Here is an 18,990-nt window from a genome sequence, read left to right as displayed (position 1 = left end):
CTAATTTCTGCTCAAAGTTAACCCATTTAAAGTAATGCCTAAGCCATGTCAATTACTTCTAATAGATATACTCTTGAGTATAACAGACATTGGCAACAGCCCATATTGTTGCATCCATCTAAGTAAAAGTCCATTGCTTTCAATAGATCTGCAACTTAAGTTGGAGGCCATGCATATTCTGTTAGTATTATTACTGTTAAGAATTCCTTTTTTATATAGCGAAATTGATTTGCAGTGGCATTGCTAAGAGCAGGGGTTTTTTTTAATTAAGAGCCTCATAAAATACCTATTTCTCTTTTAAAAAGGTAACAGACATAGTGAACAAATTCTTACTGAACAAAATATACTTTATTTAGAGACCACACCTTTAAAAAAATCATGTATATTTACAATCAAATATAAGATGCAATTTAACCTTCCTATTAATAACAAAGCAGGATGCAGAATCTGAAACGCTTTCCCCCCAAAACAATGACACTGTTGTGCCAGTGAAAGGTCTGAAAGCAAATGTTTCAAATTGAGGGCATTTCTTTCTTGAGTGTTGACGCCTCTGCCCCAGCTCGGGCTGCCCGCCTTCCCGCATTTGGGAATGACTGGAAGTGGATTGGCTGCCAGTGAGCTCATGTATTTATGGATCTCTTTCCCGCTAGTAGCAGCAACAGCAATGTACCACGTAGGCTCCTTCCGTTCGGTGAGATGCTGCTGTTCCCAACGCCACACTTTGTTTTTCTCTCTCCCTCTGCTGACCTGACCGTATTATGTTGGCTCTGCAGAAATGTCGAGCCGCTCTTCCCTTTGCGGGTGCTAATACCCTTTGTTGGTAGGGTTTACTGACGTCACGAGGCAAATGGCTGAGCTCGAAGCTGGGAGCTGCTGAGTTTACGTGCCGGTTTCACCTTCGGCAGCAGCGAGCTGTTGTCACAGAGAGCTAACGCTCATTTTCCACTTGCAGAGAAGGGATTGCTGAATAGGAGGAGGACGGTGGCGGAAGCACCCCACAGCCGTCGACGGGGTGAATGAAACAACCTCAGGAAATGGAGAAAGAATAAACCCAAGCAGCTTTGGATTTATAATGCAAGCAGCTTTTGCAGGATCCATAGTCACCTTGCTCTCCTGCTTTTGGATTTAAGATCATGTACGTGGGTTGTGTTATTTGTTCCTTGAGTGTTTCCTGTCTCTGGCAAAAACAAAAACAAAAAACCGGTGTGCCTTGAGAAAATAATCATGATTCTTGTCGTCACTTGAAAAACATCATTTGCTTTCCCCCCCTCTTCTCCCCTTCCCACATTCTCTTCATTTTGTCATAATAGATGTTTGATACCAGCAGATTAAAAACATTGTTTATTTGTAGGTCCGTTCACGTTGTAGCTTTTGGAAATGAAAGAGGCGGCTTTTCCGAGGATGATCAGCAGAGGAGTCTGATTTGGACCTATCTTGGGAGAAGCGCTCTGGTTTCAGAGACTGACAGCAGCTTGATGTTAAACTCTGCCAACTATGTTAGAAATCCTGCATTCACCGAATATCAAGCCTGTGTGTTTGGAAATGTCAGATTGGTGGTACATGACTGTCCTCTCTGGGTAAGAGACTGTAATATGAAATTAACAGAGCCATCTTAAATGTATTTACACAGAGGTCTAATTGAGTTCCAATGGGTTTACTTCCTTGTAATTATGCTAATATTGTAGCTTTTCAGTGCAATCCTAATCATGTCTTCTGAAGTAAGTCCTATTGAATTCAGTGGGGCTTACTCCCAGGTAAGTGGAATTAGGATTGCTCCCTTAGTTTGGTCAACTTCTAAACCAGTATAAGGTTATTAGAATATAGCTTCATAGAAAAAGAGAACTGAAAATACTATCTTCTGTAAATTACTGCCATTTGAATAAGTTCATTCCTTGAAGAAACGTGAAAAGATCAAAAGAAAGAGGACCATCACCTCCTGTTCTGATATGGAAGTTATGTGTTTCAGAGAATAAACACATCTTGGAGGGTTGAAATACTGTATCAATGCAGACATTTAGCTGGAACTGATAGAACAGTAAAGCAGTTTAAGCAACTAATTTTCTATGAGGCTTTCAGCTTTGAATTTGATTGACAGTTGCATGATTACAAAGTTTTAGAAAGAGTGCATGTTCTGTTATTTATTTTTGTAATAAGTTGACCATATACCAATTTGGCTCTTAATAGTGTTTCTGGAGTTAGTGATAGGGTCACTTATCAGGAATCATATTTATAACTTTTTGATAAGACCTTGGGTAAATTATATTGGGTCAACTTATGGTTCTGTTAGTAAATTTCATTTATTTTCACTTAAAGAGATTTCCTCCCTACCCTCAATCCTTGTATGGAACATCTTCATTTACAGATATTCTATAAAAAAGCATGGCTTCCCAACCACACTTGGGCTGCATCGAAAGCACCACCACCAGCATTTTTGGAGTGTTTGTGTATGCATTTAATAGGAACAATGTGATGTGAGTAAAATGAAAGAGAGGGGGGGAAAGGCAGACATATGCAGTTTAAAATTTAAACATGGGGGCCAGATCATTAATGGCTGAAGACTATGGTTCTTTAGAAATTCCTAAATGTTTTGAGATGGCGTACATCAAGGAAAATCTTTCAAGTGACTGAACGGTTGGTTAATTTGGAGTTGACTGGTATCTAAAGATGTAACATACAGTAGATTGTTAACAAGAATCTGTTCCCTGAAATTATCTGATGGATGTGGACCACATTCTTTGGGCCTTTTCCAAAAAGCAGCTTATAATTTTGATACCCACCATCTCTAGTGCCATTATATTTGCAACCCCTTGGAATGGAAGAGGGGTAATCTTGTTGCTGAGCTATAGCCATTTTCAACATATTGGGATAGGTGTTGTATAGTAGAAGTGCACAGTATCTGAAGAGAGTATATGGAAAGCAGGAAAAACAAAAAATAATTTAAATGACAGGGCACTTAAAGTACAAAGTGGCACGGGTAGAGTGAGGAGTTACTATTGTGTTACTCTTCACTACATTGTTGTTGTAAGCATTATTAAGTAGTGAAACTATGATCATATAACATCAGTGCGATAGTAGCTGTTGTAGGGGAGAAATTGAATTTTCATAGTAACTCAGTAATGAAACTTTATTTTAAGGAACATTCAAATCCGTGAACTGGTGCAGTAGATGAAAAAGGTCCCCTGTATCCCTGGCATATCCATACCATGTGCCCAAAACAATATTGTCTAGGAAGAACTTTTGTTGTGTTAAAAATCCTATCGCTTAAGATAATTCTGGAGATTTTACAGATTTAAAAAGTGAATAATTACAAATAGTGTTAAGATATCTCTTGCCTCATGACAAATCCTGAGGACAATGTTTAAAAATTAATTCTGAACTACTAAATCTAGAATGAATAACATGGTCTGGACCTATACCCACAGTTAAAAACATGAAATAGATTGAACAGCTTCACACAAAGCATTCATAGTTTGTAGTTTTTCTGATCATATGTGCAGAACACTGATTTAAGATCATTACCCTTTCTCAATCTGAGAGTCATCCACGACTGGACCTAATGGTCAGGGGTCCCTTTACCATTACCTTTACTTTTGCGGGCCACATGACCTGGAAGCTGTACGCCAGCTCCCTCGGCCAATAAAGTGAGATGAGCGCCACAACCTCAGAGTCGTCTGTGACTGGACCTAATGGTCAGGGGTCCCTTTACCTTTACCCTTTGTCAATCTGTGCTGTGCAGTGATTAGTATATGCATACATATGTTTGTGTATGGAAACATGCAGAGACAACTGACAGTCAACATTATTGATTCATCTGACCTTGCATTTACTGTCTGGAACATAATGCAATCAGGTTGGCTTCTGCTATTTATTATTAGTGTTGAAAACTAGTATTTTATGCACATCTCAAATTGTTTGACTAAACAGCACATTCCTATATGTGTCTACTTAGAAATAAACTAACTCTTAGGTGTGTAGGTATACAATTGCAGTGTCAGCTTTCTTCAGGCATAATGTTTTTTGCAGCAATTTATCTGAGCTTTCCAGATATTTACAAGTCAGGCAGCAACTCCTGAAATTGTCATCTTGATCAGTCTAGCTCCAGTACAATGTGGTAGAAATATTTGCACATATAGGATAATTACTGTTGTGCAAGAGTAGCAACAATAGCTCCAAATTCTATGGGTAAGAGGTACTTTTTAGATATAAAATACTTCCATTGTTGTTAACTTGTTTTGCAAGTAAAGCAAACAAGTGAGACCTGTAACAGACCATTGGAGCATTAATTGTGCCTGTTTAGTGTTCAGTCAGTTACTCATGCCCTTTCCCAGGGAATGCTTTCTCTCCCTCTTCCACCCAGTCAACATTCTGTTGCAATGAGCATGCTCAGTCCTCACTGGGCTATTTTTGGGGTTCGCTCCCTTGGGGTTTCCCCCTAAAGTTGTGTTTTGTTTTGTTTTGTTTTTTGCACTTTTGCAAATCTTACCATTTCTCTCTTCCTTGAGTATGGATGGTGCTGCTTTGGCTGCACAAGGATCCACATCCATCTCTGAAATTCTGAAATGGAGGGAATTGATATCTATATGGACCTAATTATCATGGCCTAAGAAGTATGTCAAGGTTCCTAATGTGCCTGCAGAAGTCTGGGATTTCAGCATAGTTGCTCTCTAATTGGGCAAATATTTGGTCAACATTTAGAATGGTGGGGTGAGGAATGTACAGAGATATGCCTGTGAATTAACACTTCTCAGTACATTCATTCACTAAACAAGTTTTAATGCATTAATTTTGGTTTTATTAATCTTCCAGATCTTGTTTTCTATGTCTTCGATTTTCACATTTCTCTATTCCTTCTCCTTTGAATGTACTTTTCTGTTCTGTTCCCATCTTGCGTTTACTTCCCACAAATCTAAACATTCTGAATTTATCTCCTCTATTTTGTCTAGTGTTATTTAGAAGCTTGGGAAGTCTAATGCTAATCTCAAATTGTTGTGCTATTTCTGCACTTCTGCAGACTGGAATTTTACAAACTGAAAAATAAGGAGAGCAGGAGATTACTCTGAAAGCCTTTCATCAGCTAGCAATAAGTATACTTTGCATAAGAAGCAAGGACATTGGACTGGCCTTTCCATTCTCTAGAATAATAATAATAATTTTTATTTATACCCCGCCCTCCCCAGCCAAGGCCAGGCTCAGAGCGGCTTACAAGCAATAATAAAAACAAGTTAAATGATTACAACTTTAAAACAAAATTAAAAAATACAACATTAAAATATTGAAACATTAAAATATTAAAATGTAGCCTCATCGCAGAGGGAGAAGGAAAAGAAAAAAGAAAGAGAGGGAGGGAATCAAATTGGCTCCAAGCCAAAGGCCAGGCGGAACAACTCTGTCTTACAGGCCCTGCGGAAAGAAATCAGATCCTGCAGGGCCCTGCTCTCATGAGGCAGAGCGTTCCACCAGACCGGAGCCAGAGTTGAAAAGGCCCTGGCTCTGGTTGAAGCCAATCTAACTTCCTTAGGGCCCGGGACCACAAGGGTGTTGCTATTTATGGACCTTGAGGCTCTCCGTGGGGCATACCGGGAGAGGCGGTCCCGTAGGTACGAGGGTCCTAGGCCGTGAAGGGCTTTAGTAGTGAACTTTCCAGAATACTACTGGAGAAGCAAATGTAGAATATCCGGTGGCCTCTGCTTGTAAGAATAAACAAAAGATTGTCATTCTCCATACTTGGACATTCAGAATTTTGTTATCATAATTCAAATAAGAGAATGGGGGAAAGTACCAGTCAAGGGATAATTGGAATGTAGATTATTGTATGCTGGGAATGTGTAGGCTGGAACAAGCTCAAATAGTAGTAAAGTATCTCACAGAGGAAAAATAAGCCAAGTTCTATAACACTATAGTTAGTTAGTTTGGGCATACATTTAAAAATTAGTAAGTACTTCATTTGGATTTGAATGATTTCTCCCATTTTTACGGCTACAAATGTTACTGATATTCAGAAAAGAAGACACATTTATTTAAATTATGATTAGTATTCATACGGTACAATCATGCCAGGGATATTATGCCTAGATTAAGCTGTCAGTAGTGCAGGTGACTTTGAATTACACCTTCCCATTAATTTCTTTAAAAGGCAGCATTTAAAAAAATGAAGCTCATGTGTTTTTAAGTTATATTCATACCTGTGAACAGATTGTTGTAGCTACAATTTACTAGAAATTAAAAATAATTTTGCTGCATAAATATTCCTTATAAGTAATACCAATAAACACAACAACCAGAGGTTCTAAAACCATACTGAATGTTGGTCTTTGAGTTGGGAGGCCTAGATCCAAATTGCTGTGCACCTATTAACTTAGTGTCATGCACTCAGTTCCCTATCTCTAAAGTGGAAATATCAAAGACAGGGTTGCTGCAAAAATGAATGAGATGAAGTTTAAAGGTAATTTTTCATAGTAATGAATTTGTTAATTCTGGCCATCTCTATGCAAGTGGCTTTAAAGTAAAAACAAACAAAACTGTGACTACAAATTCTGTTCTTGACTTTAGCAACCATTCAGTTCATCATAAAAAATCACTCTTTTGTATTACTTTTGTGTGGAGGACTGTTTTGCCAGTTGCTCTTGATCCATAGAAAATGGAATTTAGCTCCATCTTTTTGTTTTGTATAGGATATTTTTGACAGTGACTGGTACACATCTCGGAACCTTATTGGAGAAGCAGATATCATTGTGATTAAATACTCTGTAAATGACAAGTCTTCATTTCAAGAAGTAAAGGACATTTATGCACCACTGATAAAAAAAGCATTAAACCACTGTTCAATTCCTGTCATAATTTCTGCTGTTGGTGCAAGACAAAACGGTATGTGCTGGAGCTCATCTTATAAACAGCTGAGGTATCGATATGAGACTAAGTGTTGGGTTAATCATGGTGGGGGGGAAACTATGCTGTTAGTTCAATCATGATACGCTTAATGTTTGGTCACAAAACATTTGTACTGTTGGTTAGATTTGTTATAGTCAAGAGACTTGTTCCAGAATTGCACTTCTACATGGTTGGTAAAGCACTTAGGTTTGTGTACTCTTGTGCTGTTACTGGGGCTAAGCCAGGAAATGCAAGTTTGCCAAATTTAGTTGGTTTCAGAATTGCCACTTTTGATATGTTTCAGCAGACTCCTGTGCACATTGATTTGAAAGTAAGTCCCAGAGTGTTCAGTGGGGCTTATACCTTAGTAAGTGTGGGTAAGATTGCAACATTAAAATGCTTATTGACATTGCATATCAGGCATTTGCTTGGAAAATTCTTTACATTGTTAACAGCATTACTTGCCAAACATTTGCCTACTCTTTCACAGTATTAGTTCTGTGTGTAACAGGTAACTTCCGAACATCATTTCCTTTCCTTAGTATAGACTTTACATACTGTAGGTCAATCCCAGTAGCTAAGGGACTCTATTAAAAGGGCATACCTCTGTCACCTTTGCATTCAGAAGTTGAAGTCATGCAGACTGTATTGTCTGTGCCGAAGCCACATTGGTACCCGTCAGGTGTGTGGTCTGCTGGGATCCCACAGACTGTATAGGAGCTTAATTTATTTGAGTGGATCCTGCTTCAACCATATGGGCAGGGCTGATCAAAAGTGCCCGCCCCATGAAATTGGCATCCTCTCCTGATACTACTCTGGTTAGAACCGAAAAGATTATTCGCTGCCCAAGTGGGAGCCACTCATGAAAAAGTTATTTAAAGAGTGCCCGATGTGTTCGACTTGAACTTGGACTGAGGCTTTAATCACTTTTGAGCTATGAAGCTCTGGGCAAATCCCTGCCTATAAATTATCTCACTGCACAAGTTTGTTAGGTGAAATTTATGCTCTGGCTGATGAAACAATGAATGCCATCTTCTGAAAAATTGGTAAACATGGTAAAAAATGATTTTGCACATTTGATTTCTACAGCTCTCTCTCATGTATGTGAAGATCTGTTCTGAATCACATTGTCCTTAGCTTTTGCATGAGCAGAGTCCATTGTCATAACTTTAGCTGTGCCATTGTTTCTCAAGCTTCTAATAGCTGAGATACAGATTTGAGCCCTTACTCATGAAAAGGTTTACTCAGCATGGCCCAGAGTAGTGTTACATTATGTCTCCATTTTGGTATGCCTCATGGGTAATTTTGCTGTGTATCTGTATCATGAGCAATTGAATGATCGAAACACATCTGTGGCAAAATTACCCTGCTCTCGGTGGAAACTGAAGGAGGCTTGCCTAGAGCATTTATTCAGGCAGAGGCATAGTGGGTAGCATCTTTGAGTGGTTATTTCAGGTTGACAGGAAAATTGAAATTTTAACAATGTATTTATTGTGGCATAGTGACAGGCATATTAGCGTTCATCCCCCCTAGAATGTTGTTTGGGCATTTATGAGCTATGCACTTTTAGTTTTAATGATGTTTAATGAATTCCGATGAAGGCATTATTTGAGTGAATTCTGATACAGTGTCAAAAGTAAAAAAAAAAAAGTTTTTGTTTCTTCCTTACTCCTGGTACCTTCCAAGCTAATGTGATTATTGGAAAGTAGTAGCATCAGAGTAGTCTGTAATTTCTTATTGGGAAGCATTTGTTAAAAAGTTTATTCATTACTTAATACATTGTCATGTTTTTGTCCATTATATTGTTGTAAGTTGCAGCTACTTTTAAGTGGTTTTTAAAATATAGTTGCTGTAATGCAGTCCACTGAATTCTTAAGCTTTGTTGCATTATGGGTCCCAATACCTTGCAGACCATTTCCATATGGTAGACTATTTGAAATGCTTTTTAATTAAAACTATGATGCCACTGTACTGAATAGCAACATGAAGGAAAAGGGGAAACTTTTCCAGACTAAATTTGTGTAAAAAAGGAGAACATGTACAAGAATGAAACTGCTTTGTATGCTCACACTGTTAATAAACAGTCTATTCTACTTTATCTGAAAACATGCCATCAAATTCAGCAATAGTTTCTACCATAGTAAGATTGTAATAATATGAACCAGTTTGATATTCATCATACTTATTATTTAAAAGGCTGCAATTTATCGTCATTGATGTAATACCTGATTCCCAATTGAAATTTCTTTACTGGAATACTTGTGGGCAGTTAACACTAAAAGTATAAAAAAGGTTGTGTTGCATGTTAGCCAAACTCTATGAAGTAAACCTTGAAAATTATCCATAGGTAATGATGCTTGGTGAAAATGTAACGATGTCTCAAATTTCTCTGCATTTATATATACAGATCTATGTTCTATCAAACTGAATTATACTCAGAATAGATCCATTAAAATTATTGGACCCAAGTTAGTCATGTCCATTAATTTCAGTGGGTCTGCTTTGACTATGCCTACCATTGGATCCAACCTTATATTTGTCATTTTTGTCATGCTTTTGCAAGGCAATAACTTATTTGGAGTAGTTGATAATCAGAATATAAATGACCCAAGAGAGATTATTTCAGTGTGACTGCACCACTGCTTTTACAGTAAGAACTGTCAGTAGATAGCAGTCTTCTTTTTCATGAAATATTATCTGGTGTGGTTCATAGGCAATTTGATATATCCTAGGGCATACTAGAGATTAAATTTAGGGGGCAAGAAGATCTTGTCTTTTTGAATATCAGTCCCATGTACACTGATAATACAAGATAATAATGCACTTAAATATTTTTATTTATAACAGCACAAGTTTGTTTTCTATGGGAACCTTTTTCCTTCAGTTAACAATGAAAATAACAGATAATGCTGTCTGCAGAGCCTTGTTTACTCTGTCTGTGGTTCTACTGACACTGCTTAGTAAGGAATGCAGAATTCTTGCGTAAGATCATGCTGACTGCAATTTAGAGAAAATTGTGGTCTGGCAAATGTCCTTGCAAAGTGTTACAAGCTTTCCTCATTATTTGCTTTATGATTTATAATGGCCTACCATTGAAACTTCTCTTAAATTTTTGAAACTTTTGATAAATTGAAAAGTGAAGTGAAAATAATAAGACGCTTAATTTCATTTTTTGGGGGGGAATACTGTGTCATGCACATTAATCATTTTGGCAAGCCATATTTGCATTTCAGGAGGGATCTTTGTAGAAAGCCTTGATGCAACCTTAGCTGTTATACATCAGACAAACAGCGAATAACAAGATAAGGGGTGGTATTCAGTGCTAGTCCTACTCAGAGTAGACCTGTTGAAGTAAATGTACATTACTAGGTTCATTAATTTCAGTGGATCTACGCTGAGTAGGATTTAGTTGAATACAACCCATGTTCAAAAATAGCTTGCAATACGAAAAGTAAGATATAATATAATTAACATGAAAATTATTGTTTAATTCTTGTTGAAGTAGCTCTGCATTTGTACTTGCATTATTTACACTGTTAATAGATTTAAAAATCTTACCTTTTGTTGAATGTGCTATTAATTCCTTAGTATGATTTTGAAGCTACTGAAGAAGAGCTAATGTAATTAAAATATTTTGCATAAATAATTTGTTTTCTCAGAAGTTCCCTGCACTTGTCCTTTGTGCATCTCAGACAGAGGGAGCTGTGTTACAGCTTCTGAAGGGATTCAGCTTGCTAAAGAACTTGGAGCTACTTATTTGGAACTGCACAGTCTCAATGATTTCTACATAGGAAAATATTTTGGAGGAGTGGTAAGTAGAAAAGAATCTCAGAATGATCAAATGGTAAGATTTCAAATATCTTTTGAAATTTGGACTATGGTTTTTTTTGGATGGATATGGACATTGGCTACTCAGGATCACAGCCCCTGCTCTGACCTGAAGTCCACTGGATGACATAGGTCAAATTATATATATATTTCTGTTTTGTACACTATCCCCACAGAGAGCCAGCATGGTGTAGTGGTTAAAGTGTTGTATTAGGACCAGGGAGAACAGAATTCAAATCGCCACCCAGCTGTGAAGCTGGGTCAGTCACTCCCTCTTAGCCTAATATGCTTCACAAGGTTATTAAGAGGATAAAATGGGAAGGGGGAGAATCTTGTATGACACCTTGAGCTCCTTGAAGGAACGATGGGACAGTTTAAACTTTAGCTTAAAGCTATCGGACAGAGTTGTTGCAAGGGTAAATTGTATAAGTGAAATAAACGGTGTAATTGGAACAATTTGCACAAGGTACCACAGGAAATCATATTAGGAAGTGGGGGTATTTTCACTGACAACAGTCCTGCACTGCCTCTTCTCCAAGCCATTTTTAAGGCCACCTCCTTCATTGTTCAAAGTCCACTATTTTGGAAGGAGAAAGTCTACATGTACAGCGGTACCTCGGGTTACAGATGCTTCAGGTTACAGACTCCGCTAACCCAGAAATAGTACCTCGGGTTAAGAACTTTGCTTCAGGATGAGAACAGAAATCGTGCTCCGGCGGTGTGGTGGCAGCTGGAGGCCCCATTAGCTAAAGTGGTACCTCAGGTTAAGAACAGTTTCAGGTTAAGAACGGACCTCCAGAACGAATTAAGTTCTTAACCTGAGGTACCACTGTAATTGGTACTTGGAGGAGTGGAACTAAATTAAATTGAAATGCAGCAAAAGTGTTTCAGCACTATCGTGAACGTGCTTTCTGAAACACAAGTGCCTTTGAGTTCAGTGGGACTTGCTCCTAGTATGCGAGTATAGTATTACACCCTTAATCTGAACGCATTTTGTACAGTTGCAATATGTAAGAAGTGCTGCTGTTGCATAATCCTAGCTGGGGCAACGCTGCCGCTGATTAGTATGGACAGGGCAGCGGAAGCAATGGGTTGGTGGTGGCATTCAGGGGTGTACGTAAGGGTTGGTCGGGTTGGCCCCTGCTAAGGACGCAGGCCCATGAGGGCACAAAAATTGTGCCACTTCGAGTGGCTTGGAGCCCATAGCCGTCTTTCCTATTGGGCTTACTGGCGCTGGCCTCTCAGGGGCACCCCAGTGAGTGGGGGAGCTGCGTGGCTTTGCTGGCGGCCTCCCCTTTCCCTGCACACCCGCCAGCTGTGCCCCGTCAGCCATATGGATGGCGGGCGTGCAGCTTGCCTCCCAAGCCTCCGCGGGAGGAGAGCGATCCCCACAGAGGCTTGGGAAAAGGTCAACAACTCTGAGAAATTGGGGGGGCAGCGCGCCGGAGGGATCTTTGCACCACGGCACCAGATATGCTGAAGACGGCCCTGTCAGAGCCCATCTGTGCTCTCTTTTCTGAGCGGCTGGGCAAGACCTGCAGGCTCCTCTGGGTGCCTTTGCGATAGAATCCAGTCACTTGCTGGGGGCCCCTCCCCAGTGGGTGGTGGTTGAGGGCTCAGATGGAAGAAAGAAGAGGCAGGGTGAGAGTTGCAGGAGGAGGAAAAAGGAAGGGAGGGTGGAAGAAGGCAGAAGGGAAAGCAGGAACCAGAGGTATGGAGGAAAGCAGGCAAATGGATCAATGGAGGAGGAGGGGAGGTGGTGCAGAGCAGACCCAACTCCAGTGGCCAAGGAGGAAACAACTGGCAGAGTACAATAGGTGATGAAAAGCAAAGTTTTTGAATTTTGGGTCCATGGTCTTTCCTGGCTTCAGAGGAACCAATATATCTCTTCAATATATCTCTTCATAGGAGTGGTGCTGATACATCTCCTTGCCAAGGTCACAAAGGAGCCTAGGTACACCTCTGGTAGCAGTGGGCCTAAGCACATGTGCATCACCAACCTGTCCTTCCTCATCCCAGTCTTGGCAAACGGCAGCTTTGAGGATGGTACAGTGGCAATTCCCTCACATGCCACAACTAATTTAAAAATGATTTAGGCTGCAGTTATATGCACATTTTCCTGGTAATTAATCTCACGGAAGGCTTTCTTCTGAGTAGACATTCAGAGGATTGGGCTATTAATTTAAAAGGTCTCTAAAGTGATAAATAGTTCATTTCAGTTCATTAATTACATTAGCCATTGGCTAGCCATATCAGATTTTTTAAAGAAATGGTTTGAATGGATACAGATTACACCCAAGATCATAGAACAAATGGCATTCTCAAATGAATCACTGTCTTGAAAACAGTAGCAATAGATTCCAAATTATTTCTGGGAAACAGTATTTAGTGCCATTAATGGATTTGCCAATCTTAATTGTGTATTGGAAGTGAGCCTGTTTTAAGATTTCTGCAGTTTGGTTTGCAGTCAGTAGGCACTTTAGTTTGTCTGTTGAATCAGCTACTTTAAAAATGAACTTCAATAGACGTTCGGTTTCTCCCATGGAAAACAGGATAGTTAATGTACTGAGTAGTAATTTAGCTGTGAGGGAGCTAATTGAATACATATTATGTTGATTTGTTATTGTTTTTAAATTAACATCTGTGAGAGCTGTCCTCATTTGCTTGGCTTTGCCTACTAAATTTATTCTATAAGCACTTTGGGCATGGTGTCCCTTCCTTGTACTAATTTCTATTAGTGTTATTTTGAAGCAGGAATGATAAAGGCTAATCTTTTAAAGATTTGTTGGTATAATAAACAATACCTCACTTCAAGTTTGGATGATTTTCATGTTCTTCCTTCAGAGAGGCTTATGAGGCCCCCATTGCTGCACCAAGGAGGCTCAATGCGCAACACAGCACCTAGCAGAACTATGGCAAGGCGCTCATAAGCATGGGCATAGGGACTGGCATGTACCTGTGAGCTCTAGAGTCTACTTCCATACAGAGAGGGCCAGCTCTGCAGCCTGTCCAGTGTATACAAATCTATGGACTAGATTATCTTCTTTCTTAGCTGCTAAGTTTTTATCAAAATTTACTTCTTTACTTGCAAGTAAATGCCTCTGTGGTTTGGTCTTGGGTGGGAGCCAGAATAGTCTTCTCTTGCATTGGGCACCCTATACACCCTTTACATAAAAGGCCTTCCTACAAAACGTTTTCAAAGAATGTTTAAAATTTCAAAGAGGGGGAGGCTTATTGCATTTCCACTGACAGGGAATTCTATAATAGACATAGAGGCTGCTGGAGGAAATGCCCTGTTTCTTGTACTGGGCAGATGAGGCTAATTTAATGGGAGAAAGGCTAAAAACCACATGGAGGTTTGGACTCTTGGTCAGTTCTGAAACAGCCAAACTCCCTGCCACTAACATCAAAACTATAGGATTCATCCTTTCTACTTTGCTTAATATCTTCTAAATGTTCAGTGCTCCTGCTTTTGTATGAAAAGGTACATAAGAAATTTGTTATCTTTCAAGTTGATTAAAGTGTCCAATCAGCATTTAACCATAATTGATCTGCTGTGGCTTCTTAAATAAATCTTAGAAGGTTAAGTAAATATATATGTGTATATTTTATTTTAGCTGGAATATTTTATGATACAAAGCTTGAATCAGAAATCTTCTGAAAAAATGAAGAAAAGGAAAAAAAGCCATAAGTGCCATGGAGTTAAGCCACCTCAACTTGATCAGCCAGGTATAATTTCCAACAGAGCACATCTAAGTGACAGGAGATGGAGGGAGAATTGATCAATTTTAAAGCCCTGCTGGCCTGTGCTGTCAGGGGTGGGGGTCTTCTTTTTATGGTTCTTTTGAGTGTGTTTTTGACAAACCCTTCCATTTCAATGGAAGAGAAATTAACACAGTAGCTCTATACTTGTGTAGTTGATGGGTCTGATCCTAGGATCATTCAGGGGGATGGAGGGCTCTGGTAGACAATAGGCTGCCCTATCCCTGGAATGCCCTGTTTTGGGACTAACTCCTGGCAGGCTTGCTGTAGCAGAAGGGGCTTCTGGGCCTATAGGAAAGTATGAGCTACAACAAATAATTATAGTACTGGTGCCAGTATCTGAATAGATGCCAGCTGTAAGTTCTCTGGCACCTAACAGCTTTTGTTATTCACTCTCCACTGGTATTTTCCACCCCACCCCACATCCTCTACTGGCCAGATGGCAAAAGGGCCCTGGCCCATGATGAGGAATCAGGTGAGTTTATTGAACTCTGATTACGTTAAGTGCATGGCTGCTCTCAAAAATGCTGTGTAGCTCCTCAGACTTCTCTGGCATCTAGTACAATTTACCCTGGCATCAGAATGTTCTGCATTTTTTTCACTATTACAAGCAGTTGCTGGTGATGTTCAGTATAAAACGTAGTTTGGCCTTTGTGAGTATGCAGCCTTTTATCCTCACAGTCTCTGGCTATATCCTTTAAAACAACTGAAGTTCAAGCAATTCTCCAATGATTAATTTCAGAAACATCTAATTTTTTAGTAAATGTTTTTACAGTTTGTATTAACCTGAGAAGTTAGAGAAATTGGGCTTCCTTTGATAGCCAAAGTGTAGTAAAGAGAAATGTATTTAGGGCAGTTAGGAAAACACTGTTATGTCCTCATTTAATCCAGTCCCAGGGAATAAAAATGCTTTTGTTTGCATTGTGCCTAGTGCAAATTTGGAGTTACAAACAGTTTATTCATGATTTCTATTTTTTTGGTTTTGTTTTAGAAAAAATGCCAATCTTAAAAGGTGAAGCCTCGCATTATGACTCCGATTTACATAACCTGCTGTTCTGTTGCCAGTGTGCAGATGTGGTATTTTATTCTGAAGACTTGAAGGAAGTAGCAGAAGCTCACAGGATTGTTCTGTGCTCTGTTAGCCATGTGTTCATGTTACTCTTTAATGTGAAGAGTCCAGCAGACATTCAGGATTCCTCCATCATTCGAACTGCCCAGACCCTCTTTGCAGCAAACCGGCAAGCTATGCTTCCTGTTTTAAACCACAACTCATCAGGCAACTCACCAGTAAGAGTCATTGTTAAAGACTCTTTCTTCTGTTCTTGTTTGTCAGACATTCTGCACTTCATTTACTCAGGTATCCTGTCAGAATGGTTCTGGCTGTTTTTTGTCTTTTAGCAAGAAAGAGCTAACCTACTGCAATGGGGCTGCATACCATCTCGCTAGAGGCCTAGTTCTCATTGTTGTAATAAATCCGCACCTGAACTTAACCACTTCAGACTTGAAGTAGATGCATACAGATTACTAGCATGTCAGGGAGTAGACTATCTGAAAACTTTTCTTCCAAATGTCTGGTGTTCTTTTATGTAGGGATTTATTTTTTTTAATGAAGGAGATTTCAGTGGGAAGTGTAAATGTTGCCAGAACTTTTGTTTGCACAATTTAAGTTGGTTGGGCACCAGACTATCCCGATCAAGTCATTTTTGTTGTTTTCTGATTGTTACATATTTTAAGAACTTTTGCTGAATAGTGGCGATGGAGGAAAAGTGATATTGATGACTAAACTTGGAGATGATAGACTTTGGCACTTGGTTACTCTACTAAGGAGGTGCAATAAAGCAATCCACCAAGCTATTGCAGTCAAGAGCCTTTGAAGAAGGAAATAAACAAACAAACAAAATGGAAATAGTGCAGTGGCACTCTTTGGTGGATTGTGCCCAATTTTACTGCCCTAAGATTCCTTAAACTTGTGTGCTCCTGTCTACACATGAAGTTCTTGCTCTTGAAAGGACTGTTCCTTTCAGTGTGTTTGAGGACAACTCCAGTCACATGCCTATTGGGTTTATTGCACTAGGTGGGGATGCCATATTCTCCAGGAAATCTGTTTATGCATCAAAACACATGCAGAACTCTGAATCTAGGCGGCATGTCTAAACGTGTATTTTCTTTCAATTCTGATGCTGAAATGTTGTTGTTGTGTATGTGTGCATTGAAGGATGCAACTTCACAACCTTCGCAAGGCCAGTTATTCAAGGGCAAACAGATTCCTCCTCTCCAGTTCTAATTATTTCTTTATTTAAAAGTCAGGAACTGGGGAGGTAGTTTTGTCACTTCTCGTCATTCACACCATAGGGATGTCTTATTAGTGCTGATGACACCCACATTACTAACATCAAGCACAATAACAGTGACTTTGCTATTCAGGCATGTGGAGAGACGAGATTTTCCTTTTCCCAGGTACCAAATATAGTTCTTTCAGTGATATAAAAATGCAGTGTCCCTGCGGCAGAAATGCCACCCCCTGAGAAGATGCTTGGGTTGTGTGCAGCACATATTGGTAATAACTGCATTTCTGGAGCTAAAAAACTGATAGTCTGAGAGGAGCCATAGCCTAGAAGTATTGTTTATCTCATCTCCACAGGTGCTTTCCAATGGGAACTATTAGAAGAACATATCAAAAAGAAACTGAAGGATCTTGGAAACGTTGAGCTTGTTCTTGAGAGAGTAAAATGTATCTTGAAAATTCCAGGAAAGGTAAGCCACATTATTTTATCTTTCAATTGCACTTATTGGATTGGAAAAAGGACCAGATGGAGTGGTTTGGATCCCTTAGATACAATATTTATCAATAAAGGGTGTTAAGTCCAAATGACTCACCATTAAGTTCAGTATTAGTTAGGCTATAGAAACAGGGGAAGATGGTGAATTCAGCAACTGGAAAGATTATAAACTTTTTGAATAAGTGGATTTAATAACTCGGGGGGGGGTGTGTGATGACAGAGTATTCAAAAACGATCCTTATTAAACAGTTATTTCTTTATTAATATTCTTCCTAACAATGAAAGAGTTTAAAATGCAGCTATGGGAAGCTTAAATTCTAACAAGCATCAGGTTTCAAAGGGGAATATATTTGGTTCATATAAGGGAGTATTACTTTATTTTGTTTATGAATATTGATGCAGAAGCAGCCCTACTGTCTCTAGGTGAAGTAGCTGTCTCAGGCTGCCAGCTTTTGGATACCTTTAAGAGAGACACACTCATCTGACCCAAGGCTGGGACACAATGTGCAAGGCTGGTCTTTTGCACAACTCCTGTTTATTTCAACAAGATAAGTGCAGGAAAACTTTGTGATGGATTGCGTCGGAGATTGTTACATTTCTTTTTACAACCTCCCCCCTTGATCTTTCCGATGTTAGGTGTCTAGCTAGAGGATCATCCCAAAATGTGAGGGGCTAGGGTCTGCTACTGGAGGGGAAATATTGATTACTACCCTGTGTCAGAATTATGGTCTGTGCATCCCGGGGGTGGGGGTGGGGGCTTACAATGGCAGGATACATATTTAGAGTAAGAACCATTGTGAGATACCTATTTATGCTAGTAGAAATGAAAATGGAGGAAGAGCTTTTGAAAGTGTGCAACAGATGTTGCTGATCAGTTGTGAACGAAGTGGAAAAAACAGGCTCAGTGGTTTCATATCGTTTGCTACAAAAGCAGGAATGAAGGTGGGCACTTAAAAAGCATTGGCACTCACATCTTCCTCTGTCTTTTCCTTTTTCAGGTTAACAACTCAAGAAATTGCAGATCATATTTGTCAAAAAGGCCCCTGCAGTTATGTAACAGCTCTCTCAGGCTCTTCTTTAACACAACTGTATTAGCTGATGTCATGTTCAAAATACAAGGTATTAAGCTTATCTCATTTGTTTTCCCACCTTTTCCCTTTAAGTAGTCAAACAGTGATAAAATACCTCCTGGTGATAAATTGAATAGCTATTTCAATAAAAATGAGTAGCATCATCGATATGCTTTCATGATCTATAATATGAGGAAGAATTCAATATGTAAGAGCCTATCATAAGAAGAGCCTCCTGGATCAGGCCAATGGCCCATCTAGTCCAGCATCCTGTTCCCACAATGACCAACTAGATGCCTGTGAAAAACTTGCAAGCAGGATTCGAGCACAAGAGCACTCTTCCCTCCTGTGGTTTCCAGCAGTATTTATTATAGTGTTGCGAAAATGTTTCAAAGCCGAATGTATGATAGGAGAGGGGGGAATCTCATCTGATACAGTGGTACCTCGCAAGACGAATGCCTCGCAAGACGGAAAACTCGCAAGACGAAAGGGTTTTTGGTTTTTTTAGTTGCTTCGCAAGATGAATTTCCCTATGGGCTTGCTTTGCAAGACAGAAACGTCTTGCAAGTTTGTTTCCTTTTTCTTAAAACCGTTAATACAGTTGCGACTTGACTTCGAGGAGCAACTCATAGCACGCGGTGTGGTAGCCTTTTTTGAGGTTTTTGAAGACTTTGGTGATTTTT

The 18,990-nt window shown here is 39.4% G+C and overlaps 1 protein-coding gene across 6 annotated transcripts in view; it reads left to right on the top strand.

The window, feature by feature from the left end:
• RHOBTB3 (Rho related BTB domain containing 3) overlaps nucleotides 1–18,990 on the top strand; it is a 31,944-nt gene that overhangs the window by 2,115 nt on the left and 10,839 nt on the right. For 3 of the 6 annotated variants that reach the window (XM_028748194.2, XM_028748193.2, XM_028748196.2), the window contains exons 2-9: nucleotides 953–1,135; nucleotides 1,352–1,577; nucleotides 6,672–6,864; nucleotides 10,527–10,678; nucleotides 14,313–14,424; nucleotides 15,449–15,814; nucleotides 17,099–17,211; nucleotides 18,236–18,356. In XM_028748194.2, the coding sequence (XP_028604027.2) occupies nucleotides 1,134–1,135; nucleotides 1,352–1,577; nucleotides 6,672–6,864; nucleotides 10,527–10,678; nucleotides 14,313–14,424; nucleotides 15,449–15,814; nucleotides 17,099–17,211; nucleotides 18,236–18,356 (1,285 nt within the window). In that variant the 5' untranslated portion in view covers nucleotides 953–1,133. Of the gene's footprint in view, nucleotides 1–613; nucleotides 1,136–1,351; nucleotides 1,578–6,671; nucleotides 6,865–10,526; nucleotides 10,679–14,312; nucleotides 14,425–15,448; nucleotides 15,815–17,098; nucleotides 17,212–18,235; nucleotides 18,357–18,990 lie in introns of those variants that run through there. The other 3 variants (XM_028748197.2, XM_028748199.2, XM_028748198.2) reach the window with 3 other exon arrangements.

The sequence above is a fragment of the Podarcis muralis genome, chromosome 11 (genome assembly GCF_964188315.1).
Source record: "Podarcis muralis chromosome 11, rPodMur119.hap1.1, whole genome shotgun sequence".
Classification (NCBI taxonomy): domain Eukaryota; kingdom Metazoa; phylum Chordata; class Lepidosauria; order Squamata; family Lacertidae; genus Podarcis; species Podarcis muralis.
The sequence above is the reverse complement of the archived record's forward strand: the minus strand, read 5'-3'. Positions and strand labels throughout refer to the sequence as shown.